The 11,401-nt window shown below is 49.4% G+C and overlaps 1 protein-coding gene across 2 annotated transcripts in view; it reads right to left on the reverse strand.

Moving 5' to 3' along the window:
• Positions 1–11,401, reverse strand: part of CRTC1 (CREB regulated transcription coactivator 1) — a 48,090-nt gene that overhangs the window by 2,809 nt on the left and 33,880 nt on the right. For both annotated transcript variants that reach the window (XM_027907199.1, XM_027907198.1), the window contains 6 exons: positions 11,016–11,059; positions 10,515–10,735; positions 7,876–8,006; positions 6,902–7,153; positions 4,799–4,900; positions 163–249 (listed from right to left, as the gene is read on the reverse strand). In XM_027907199.1, coding sequence (XP_027763000.1) covers positions 163–249; positions 4,799–4,900; positions 6,902–7,153; positions 7,876–8,006; positions 10,515–10,735; positions 11,016–11,059 — 837 coding nt within the window. The remainder of the gene's footprint in view (positions 1–162; positions 250–4,798; positions 4,901–6,901; positions 7,154–7,875; positions 8,007–10,514; positions 10,736–11,015; positions 11,060–11,401) is intronic.

Here is an 11,401-nt window from a genome sequence, read left to right on the forward strand (position 1 = left end):
CCAAACAAAACAAGAAAAGAAACTCCTGAGTGTCAGAAACTAAAAAGAACAGAAGGAAAACTCTACATGGACAGAACGTGCTGCGACACAGAATAATTAGGAGTTAATTGCTCTTAATTTGAAGGTGGAAGTGGCCGCTGGGGCCGAGATGAATTTGCTCACCTGGTGGGAGAGGGCATTAGCCTGCCTAGCTGTCATCTGCTGCTCATAATAGGAGTCCCCAAAAACACTGCCCAGCATGGAAGAATGCTGAAAACAAAACAAGAGGCTTTATGGTGCGAACCCCTCCCCGGCCCCCACGGCCCCACCGGGAGCTGCGGGACATCCACGGGGCAGCCCCGAGCGCGGGGACAGGCACAGAACCCCCAGCAGCTCCTCCCCGAGCACACACGACACGGAAAACTCGGGGGGGATGGACACACACACACGGGGGGGGGGGGTACAAAACCAACTCGGGGGCTTCAGCTTTGGGGGGATTCGGGGGTAGAAAGGCCAGGCTGAGGGCAGAGAGGAGAGCCCAAGGTGGGGCTGGGCTGGCTCTGGCTCTGCAAGGACAAAAGTCACGGTTTAAAGGGGTTTTCCACGAGCAGCAGAGGTGAGGAGGGAGGCCAGGGGAGCGTGGGATCAGCAAGAATTCCAGGAGGAATTCCTGAGCCTTGCTGAGAAGCTGCTGTGCCCTCTGGCACCACAAGGGTTTGTCGTTATTCTCCATCAATTATCAACTGTTCCAGAGGTGACCAGGAATTCATCCATTAAAGGTGACCAGGAATTCATCCATTAAAGGTGACCAAGGATTCATCAATTATTCTAAAGATGATCAAGGATTCATCAATTAAAGGTGACCAAGGATTCATCAATTAAAGGTGATCAAGGATTCATCAATTGTTCTAAAGGTGATCAAGAATTCACAAATTGTTCTAAAAGTGTCCAAGAGTTCATAAATTGTTCTAAGGGTGACCAAGAATTCATAAATTGTTCTAAAAGTGTCCAAGAATTCATCAGTTGTTTGAAAGATGACCAAGAATTCATCAATTGTTTGAAAGGTGACCAAGAATGTGAGGACAGTGATTTAACACTCTGGAATACTGTACCCCCAAAAAATTCCAGATAGAAAAAAAAAAAATCAGAGATCACTTCTTTAAAACTCACAAACTCTGATATTCCAGCTGAAAAAAAAAAAAAAAGAAATCCATTTACTGGCAAGGAGAATGTAAAGGTAATTTGAGTGGAGAGATTGTCTCAGCCTTGAGGTAGAAATTCAATTGCTGGTTTAGTTAAAAGCAGAAGGCTACAAATTTCCCCCTTAAAAACCTAAGCAGAATGGGAAATGAAGGAAAAGCTTAGGAAGCATCAGAACAGGCACTCCACAGCTAAAGGCACTGAAGAGCCAGAGATTAAAGATACTCCCAAAAATGCCTTGTATTTAAAAAAGAACTCAAAAAACTGCCCCTTTGATCCCAGAGCATCCCTGTGAAGCAATTCCCATGTGTGAGGGGGTGGTTTGGACGCACTTGGGAGATTGTGGATTCACTTTCCTGGGATTTATGGTCTGTCCCACCCAGAGCACATTAACAACCAGGCCATCCCTGCTCCCCACCAGCAGGTAAACGTGGGAAATGGGTGTCACTGGAATAAGTTTTCCAATCTATCATCAAGTCCTCAAAACTCCAAGGGCTGCTGGATCCCTCGCCCAGGAGGGCTGCGAGGAAGGGATCACACACTGGGAGGGATCAAACATCCAGAGGGATCAAACACCACAAGAGCCACGTTACAGCTGGCAAGAGAAAAGGCAAAGCACTACTCAAATCGATTTATTTAAAGGAAAATGCGGGGGGTTTTTAACCACTGAGCCCTCATTTGCTGCCTTATCCCAACTCCAGATTATCCAGCCTGCTCCATCTGTTCCTCCTGAGAAACCTGGAGTCAAGAGTGCCCAGAGCTCACTCAGGCAAGTGGATCAGGACCATAACTCTGCCACGGAAAATGATTCCCAGGTGGAGGGGCAGGAACAGCATCAGCACTGCGGGACCATGGAGTCAATGAGGCTGGAAAAGACCTCTGACATCATCCAATCCAATCCAATCTCTGGGTTATAATCCCTTCTAAGGACAAACCTGAATTCTCAGGGTGTCACAGGCTCGACGTGAGGCAAAAGCAGCACCAGAAATCCAACTGCTATTCCAGAGCTCCAGAGAGCACCGAGGTATTTTTTTCCCCTTTAAACCCCCGTCCTTTCATTTCCCCGGGAGCTCTCCAGCAGTAGGGCAAACCCTAAAATCTCTGTGTTTCACTAAGCACTGTTCCCACCCTAAAAAACTTCAGGGAACCCAAAAAATGATCACCAGGAGAGCAGGAGGTGTTTGTGCAAGTCTGGGTCAGTAACTCCTAACAAAACACGGGATTTGCTCCTCATGTGAAGTGTGCCTGGTTACTACAGCTGCAAGCACTGAAACTCCCGAGGGAAATCCACTGCAAATGTCATTACTCCAACACTTCAGAGCCTTGGAAGGATTTATCAACAGCTCCGGGAAGAACATCTCGTGAACGGCAGGAACACTGGGCCGAGGGTTTGGTCAGCAGGGGATCTTCTGGGGTTAATGCTGGGGGGGGACTGCAAGGAAAAAAAAAAAACCAGCCCCAAGCACAAAACCCCTCCCTGGCTGGAATTATCCACCCCCAAAATACCTACCAGGTTGTCCGGGCTGGAGGCGCTAAAGCAGGAGGGGGTGTGAGCAGAGCAGGATGTGTGAGGGGAGGGGACAGCCATGCAAACACAGAGCTGGGGCTGCAGGCAGAGCTTTCCAATCCCTGGCTGGACACACACACACACACACACACACACACACACACACAGGGCTGGGACACGGGGGAAAAAGGGTCTGGAGAGGTGGGAAGATGAAGGAGAACCTCTGGTGATTGAACAGGGTGTGAGGCCACACCAGACCCGGCATCGTTCCCGGGTTTCAAGGGTGCCCCTCGTAACACCCCAAGGGTGGAACCCAAAATTCCTGGGAGAAAGAGGAGCACCTACTTCATCCCACTCCTGCTCTCCCTCCCTTACGCAGGGGCACCCCCAAAACCCTGCTTGGTTTTTAATTTCCCCCTTCAGAGGATCCCCAAGCTATGACTTCCACCCAGGACACGTGCATCTGTGAGGAGCTCCACGCAGGAAGGAAGAGCAGCTCTTCCACCACAGGAATATTCTCCTGTTGGAAGGGTTCTGCCTTCACTTTGGGCAGGTTAAAGGATCCTGGCACCTGGGAGCTGCCCCCATCGCCACAACCAACCCCAGTCCTCCCTCCAAACTGGTTCTTCTTTCCCCCCATTGCTCCCCTCCACATTTAAATTATTTCTGACCACCAGCAGCAGCTTTTGGGTGCTGGAGACAACAATCTTGGGTTTAATTTAGCAGAAATAAAGGATTCTGTGGGCATTTTTAAGAGGCCAATACCAGAGTATCAATAAATCCTCTTCCTTGCTCTCACAGAGTTGTGGTGTCTCACTTGAAAAGAGTAAAACCTAAGGAAGATTTTATGGGATAAAACAACCCCAGCAGGAAAAAATTACAGCCCAGTGTGTGCCCCACTTGCTGCACTTTGCACTGACCAGAGGCAACAAATCTGTGGGCAAAACCAGGACAGAGTTATTAAGATTACTGTCAAGGAGGAAAGAAAATCAACCTGAAAATCCCAACTGGCTGTGCTGCCCCTGTGGGAAGTGAGGGTTTGCAGCAGCTCTGCCCCCTGGGACAGCCCAAGGGTTAATTAACTGTGGTGTTTGGAGCCACACACAGGACACAGCAGGACTCACAGCAGCAGCAGCAGAGAGAGGCTGAGCAGCAGGTTAAGCCAGAATTAAGGATATCCAGTCAGTCCTGACCTGGATCTAGGTCTGAGCTTTACCAGTGGCCCGAGCCCGGCTAATGAGGGACGGAGCTTCTGCTTTGGGACCGTGAAGGGTTATTTACTCAGAAAGGCCCCTCAGCCTTCAGTGTTAAATGGTGACGCAGAAAATGTATTTTCAGACTCCTGCAAGAACTCCCTGCACCTTGTTTCTGCAGGTGGGACTCTCCAGGGCAGCCCAGCTGGAGCTGTTTCAGCAGCATCAATACTGAAAATGCCCTTTCTTACACTGGGGCACCCCCCAAACCCTGCTTGTTTTTAATGTCTTGCTGCTGGCAGGGAAAAATCCCCCTTCAGAGGATCACACACATCCCCAGACTATGACTTCCATCCAGGACACGTGGATCTGGGAGCAGATACACACAGAGGAAGGAAAACCAGCTGGCAGGCAAGGGAGAGAGTTGGTAACCCACTCCCTGCCAGCCACAAGGTACAGCTGCTCATTTTAGGAGCATTTTCTCCAGTGTTTTCCTTCACAGGGTGTGTTCCCACATTAAAAAGGTCCTGCTGTAAATGGGTTTGGCCACACAAGGGATGGCAGGAGGCACTGGAGCTCCCCTCTGCCCTCCCAGCCTTACCCATCAGCTCCCCTGGGACACTGGGAACCGAAAGGATTCTCCCTGGAGGTTCTGTCCATGCAACACCCCAAAGAAACCCCCCCCCAAAAACCCAGCCTTCAAACAGCAGCTTTGTTCCCCCCCACCCCCCAAAAAAAAGGCAATTCACCAGCTATTGCAAAACTCTGGCCCTGGAATGGAGGTGCAGCCGGGATGAGAGGTCGGAGATGCATGAGGAGCACACGGAGTTACAGTGAGACAGCTGTGGGTCAGTGATGGAGAGACTCAGCTAAGAACACACACGAGAAGCAAGGCCTGTGGAAGCACAGAGTCCCTTACTTGAGGGGAGCTGCCAGGAGAGAAGCCTTGATTGGAGACAGGAGAGGTGGGAGACTGGTTGGCTGGGGATCCAGCATTACTGCGGTACTGCTGGAGTGACGCCTACAGAACAACACAGAGTTAAACACCGTGGCACTGAGGGAGGCCTGCAGAAATCACACACACACACACACACACACTCCTGGCAGATCCAGCTGCGAGGAACCAGCCTCTTCAGCAGGTTTGGCTGTGGAGGAAGGCAGGGTTACACCCCTGACAGGGAGAGAGCTTGGGGGGGGGCAGCGTGGTGGGGTCTGTGTGAGCACGGGGCTGTGGACAGGCACAACCAGGGAGTATTTCCTCCCTCTGCTCAGTTGTGCCTCCATTTATTAAAAAAAAAAAAAAAAAAAATAAAAAAAAAATAAAAAAAAATCAGGTCAGCCAAGGATCGAGGGCAAAGAACTCTTGAAAGCTGGGAATAAGTCAAGAGGAGTGGCATTGATTCTTCACGCCCACGTGTGGGTTTGCCCTGCTCTGGGATCCTGCTCTGCCCCCAGCTGAAGAGCCTGGGGGTGCTCTGAACACCCCTGTTTGACACAGTGTGGGAATTCACACTGCGTTTTGCAGCTTTAAATCACTGACTTTTACACTGAGACGTGTTTTCCAAGATTTACCTTTTTTTTTTCCTCTCATCATTAAAACCCTGGATTTGAACAAGTTAATAATATTAATGGCATTTAAATAATGATGTACTAATTAACAGCAGCAGTAGCACAGCTCTCCTCACTCTACTTCCTCACAAATTACGGATGATTGAGGAAAAACCTGCAATCCAGTAAATTTAATCAGCTGCTTTGCAGTGTGGGAAGACACTGCACTTCCAACGGTTTGGAATTCTGTGAATCTCTGGAAAATATCTTTCTGTTCTGCACACCCCCCAAAGTACAAAGGAATTTCAATTCTGCTTTACAAAAGCTGTGGAGAAGCTGCCAGTGGGGCTGTGAGAGCTCAGCTTTTCCATAATCTGCCTTTAAATCTGTTTACTCGGGAATTATTTCAGCTGCTATAAAAGATACAAGCACGGCACCCTAAAAGTTAAGGTCATAAAGAGGTTTAGGATGAGGAAAGCAACACAGAAAGCAAAGGATGAAATCAGAACTGGCTGTACTGGCACTACATGAGGATTAGAACCAAAACACTGGGACATATTTTGAGTGGGAATCCTTTCCACTGCTGGACTGTCCTTCCCTCTTCCCCTTCCAGTCCTGAAAGGGAAGCAGCTGCTCTCAAGAAGAATTTTATCAGCACAAACTGTTAAAAATTTCACCCCCAAACAAGTGACAGATCAATAAGCAGTGATTTCTTCTCACTCTCCAGGCAATTCCCGTCCCTACAGCACTGCCAGGGCACCACAGAGCGGACAACCAGGATCCTACACGGGGCAGAAGGAGCGGGAGGAGCTGGGACATCCCTCCCTCCCTGATCCTGGCCCTGCATTTGGGCTTTGCAGCTGCTGAGACAGAACATTTCCTAACATTTCATGTTAAAAGGAGCAAGAAAAGGGATCTGTCTGCCCATAAACCCTCCCTGCGTGTCCAGACACACTCCCTGTCTTCTGGGCACCGAGGGCAGCCACAAATCCCATTTTCTGGAAGGTGATAACGGATGCCCTAAAAATTCCTTAAGTAAAAGGGTTCTAAGTAAAGGAAGTGTAAAAAACACTTGGTCCTTGACAGCTTTCCAACACATTTCCCAAATGTTCTTTGGATTGGAAAACGCTTGTTGGCAGGGTTTTTTTCCTCAAGGCTCCGTGGGCTTCCCTGGTCTGTGTGTTGGGGGTTGCGCTGAACACCCCGAAAATCTCCCACAGCAACAGCCCAGCAAGGTGTAAAATAAATGCTGATACACTGAAGCTGTTCCAAGCCAACCTGGAGCTGGAAGGGACGAAATTTAACGTAAATATGGCCACCCCGAGAGCACATGAAGCCCGAACTTTCCTCTAGAAGCTCCCATTCTGCGTGAGGTTCTGCCTGAGACGATGGATCTCACGGGATGAGGATGACCCGAAGCTGTCCAGGCCGATCCCTGCCGGGTTTTCCCAAGGAAAGCCGCTCCCAGACTCACCGAGTTGATGTCTATGCCCATGGAGGGCTGGCTCTGGCTCCCCGGAGGCGACTGTGGGATGGTGGAAGGTACCGTGACGGACAGAGGGGGGAGCTGAGGGCCCCTCTGCAGCCCCGAGCTCTGCAGGAGCGGGGGGTTCTGGGGCAGGGAACTGGCCACTGGCGGCTGCTGCTGCTGCTGGGAAGTTGTCTGGGTGAAAAAGGGGTACGGGGGAAGCTGCTGCTCCAGGGACAGTGCATCCATGGCCACGGCCTGGGAAACAAGGGGGACAATCAGCCACACTGTGGGGAACTGCCCTCGGCAGGGGGTGAGCTTTAAGGTCCCTTCCAACCCAAACCATCCTGGGATTGTTTAACTCAAAAGACCCAGCATCACCTCCAGCGTACAATAAACAAGCCCTTTAAAAGCCCAGTGGAATCTTGAGCTCAGAAATCCCCGTGGGCAGTCACAGGGGCAGTCACTCAGGAAATCAGTTCAAAAAGTTAATCGGGATTTTTTCTCGTGAGTTAAGAGAAATGTCTTTCAAATTTCACTTTGGGAGAGACAACAACTTCATGGAAATGCGTCCCAACAGGTGGTTTTTTTACCACAGTCCTAGGAAAGAAGAAGTAAAATCTCCCTTTTTAAGGCTCTGAATTAAGGAACACTTTTAAAGAAGGGAACTACAGAACAAGAGAGGTGAAATTCATGGAATCCCAGAATGGTTTGAGTGGGAAGGGATGTTAAAATTTCTGTGAGCAGGGACACCTTCCACTAGCCCAGGTTGCTCCAAACCCCATCCAACCCAGCCTTGGCCACTTCCAGGGATGGAGCAGCCACAGCTTCTCTGCCCAACCTGTGCCAGGGCCTCCCCATCCTCCCAGTTGGGAATCTCTTCCCGATATCCCACCAAACCCCACCTCTCTGCCAGTCTGAGCAGAGCAAAACAACAGATCTGTGACAAAACCAACCTCCACCCTGCCACCAGGTCCTACCTGAGTGATTGGTGACAGAGGGGAGAGCGTGGGGGACATTTGCTGGGACTGTGGCCTCCTGGAGTCCAAGGACAGGGGGCTCACGGCGGGCGGGCGGTGCTGCTGGGAAGGGGCCGGCGTCGTCGTCATTCCTGCTGGGAATGAGCACAGCAGATTGAGCAGGAGCATAGCCAGGATTTACTGACACCTGTACCACAGGTAATCCCCCTCGATGACCAGCAGCAAGTGGCCTGAGTGGACAACCACCCCACGCAAAGGGCTGGACGTGCCCCGGCCGAGCAGCCCGGGGCTCGTTAGGTGATTTGTAATTAATTTGCCCGGGCTCAGGAGCGGCAGGATGAGAGGAAGATCCCCGTGGCTTATCCTGGACTCAATCCAGGCACAGGTTCGTGCACAGATGACTTGGAAGAGGGAGAGGCAGAGCGGCCTCGGCGCTTCCAGGCCCTGCAGGGATCGTCCTCACGCAGCCCGAGCCTGGGCAAAGCGGGTTCTGCTCTATTTGTACAGGCTCCGGCTCTGGGAATGAGAGAACAGACCCTGCAGCCACACACTAATCAGAGGGCACTCGAGATACTGTAAAAGCAAACACCTCTTTAATGGAAAAAGCAGAAGAAAAACAGGTTGTGCAGGAAGAGCTCCCTTTCTAATGGCACAGCGCAGGAAATATCCATCACGCTCCCCAAGAGCCACGACCTAGCAGGGGGTAGGGACAAACAAACACCCTGAATTTGTTCCAATCAAGACAAAAATCTGGAAGTTTAGAAACCTCCCCTGTTTTCTGCCTCAGCCCAGAGCCACGGAGTCACCCCGGGAAGTGATTCCAGGACAGCGGGGCGAGCGAGCTGCTCTCCCGGAGCTGCCAGAAAAGGAGGGATCCACGGAGCCTGAGAGCTCCCAGGCACCTGGCAAAGGTTCAAGGCTTCCAGGCAGGATGCCAGGGAGCCAGGAAGTCCGGGCTGCCAAGGAGCCAGCAGGCAAGAGCGGCTCCAACTGCCGGGCTGTGTTTGCAAACCCGACGCTTCACCTCAGGGAGCGCGCCCGTGACCCGACACCCAACCGACACCTTTGGGTGGCACAAACGTGCAGGTCTGAGGGACACGACCAGTGTTTGCTGCCCCTCCTTCTGCCAGGGCTGCTCAAGGATGTGCCCGTGCAGGGCACGAGGTTCAAAAGGCCTTACCGAGGCTTTTCCTGCCAAAGAGCAGCAAGGGGAAGTTGGGGAAAAATCGGTTTAAAAGGTGGCCCAAAGACTGAGTAGGGTGGTGGGATGGTCTGCAAAGAGAAGCAGGAATACCATCCCATCTTTATTTTGTCACGTCTTTGACAGAGCAGGAGAAGTTTTCAAAGCAAATGGGTTTTACACCATTTAGTCTGCTAGATGTGGGTACAGCAAAAATTCCCCATTTCTGTGGGGAGCGACGGCCCGACCCTGGAACTGCCACTTTTGAGACCAAAAAAACTCGCTCAGGGATGCTGAAATCCTGTCCTCAAATGGTTAAACCCTCCTCTTGCTTCCTCCTCAAACTTACCTGCTCGGTCAGTAACCTGATTACAACAATTTCCTCTTCCTGATATAGGAGAGGATTGTCAAGTGGGAAAGGGAATCCTGCCCAGCACAGGAAATCAACTTTGTATTTTTGGATACAAATGCCTCATTTCTATTCTAGGAACCAACAGACTGCAACTGCCGCTGACAATAGGAAAACTCAACCCTCTTCATGACTATTGGAGGATAAACCAGTGAAATGATTTAAAGAACAATCATAATAATCAATAAACTGGTGCTTAGGCTACTTGCCTATGAAGTTAACAAGTCCTGAAAGGACCATCACTATGAATAATCTAAATTTCCAACAAGGTAAATGATGCTGGTTTGTGGGGTTTTAAAAATCGAATTATCCATCTTGCCAAAGTCCTGAAAAACCCCAACAAGCACAACTCAGGTTTCCCTTGGCGTCATTTCCCGAAGCCCTGAATGTTGAGGATGTTTTGGGAACTCAAGGCAGTCAAGCTGACAAAAGTGAGCACACCCTGGGAAGGCTCCACGTTGGTCCTGCCTGCTCAAAGAGGGAGATTTTGCTTCAGAGGAAGCAAACAATGTTTCTCCCTCTGAGAGAATCCTCACCTTTCAAAAATGCCCTTTTAAAGAAAAGGGAAATAAAAGGGCTGCTGAGGATGTTCCCATAACATCTGCTGGGGTTCAGCAGAAAGAATTACAAGAGTAATTAAAAAAAAAAAAAACCGACTCATGTGGTTTTATACATTAAAAAAAATTAAAAAATTAAAAATTAAAAAAGAAACCTCCCCCCCTAAAATCCTCAAACAAAATAAAAACCAAACCAAACCAACCTAACAAACAAAAACACACACACACAAAAAAAAACCCAAAAATAAAACAAAACCTCAAAACAAACCCGAAAGGGCAGGTTTGGGTACCAAGAACATCCTGTAACTAAACACAGCTTTCTTATGTTTTTTTTGTACATATAAAACCTTTTTACAAAGAGGAATCAATCAGCAGGGGAAGAGCAATTAACTCTCAGAAGAAATATTAATATTCTGGGCTGAAAATGCCACCATTCTCGAGCGAAATTCAGGCGCCAGGTGCCACAGCCCAGCCCTGGGAGCGATGATCTCACCCTGGCTGGCAGTGCTGATGCCCAAGTGAGTCAGGTTGGCAGCGAGATTCCCGGTGCTATTGGAGCTACTGAGGGCAGGGAATGTGGATTCCTCGGGGTCCAGCGGCGTGGGGAGCGGGGAAGGGAAGTGGATGTTGGTCAGGTCCGGCAGGGAGCCGCCCGTGTTGTGCGTGGCAGGAATCAGGGCTGTAGTGTTTTCCTGGTCGGCTGATGGGAAGATGCTAAATTAGGGAGAGAGGGGGGAATAAAGAAAAAAAAGACACATCTCAGGTGGAATTCCAGCTTTCCAGGACGGTTTTCCCAGAGGGAATTCCATCTGTAACACCAGGTATTGGATGTTCGACCAACATCCAGAGCAGGGTTAGACCATGGGAGGCTTTTCCAGGGAATTCCAAAGCAAGAGGATATTCAACACACAGGTTTTGTTTGTTTTTTTTTTCTTAGAAAGATCTCAGTGCTCTTCAAAAAAAAAAATAAAATAAAGTTTTGCTCAAAACTTACTTGATTCCTGGAACTTCACATGATTTAGGTCTGGATGACCCGGTCTGAAAGAGAAGGGAGAGAGTTTTAAAGGCAAAGATGCTGCTGGAAATGAGTGTTCAGGATGTATTTCAGCTCAAAAGTTTAATTATGTACATTTCTATAGCACAGCTACTCTACACAAGAGCTTTGTGAAGCTCTTAGGAGATATTTATCACCCTTTTTTTGCTTTATTGTCCAAACGAATCTTAAATTCCAAGATTTTCTCCTGATAAAATCAATCCCGTGCCTACACACGTGAATACCTAAAAATGCCTTTCTGGTCTATTTTTTAGAATTTGTTTCTAAACACAACATTTAATCTCGAATCTCCTCAAGTGGTTTGTTACTGTGACAATGTTTAAAGC

The sequence above is a fragment of the Empidonax traillii genome, unplaced genomic scaffold (genome assembly GCF_003031625.1).
Source record: "Empidonax traillii isolate 1590-97213 ecotype Southwest subspecies unplaced genomic scaffold, ASM303162v1 scaffold1417:size190790, whole genome shotgun sequence".
Classification (NCBI taxonomy): domain Eukaryota; kingdom Metazoa; phylum Chordata; class Aves; order Passeriformes; family Tyrannidae; genus Empidonax; species Empidonax traillii.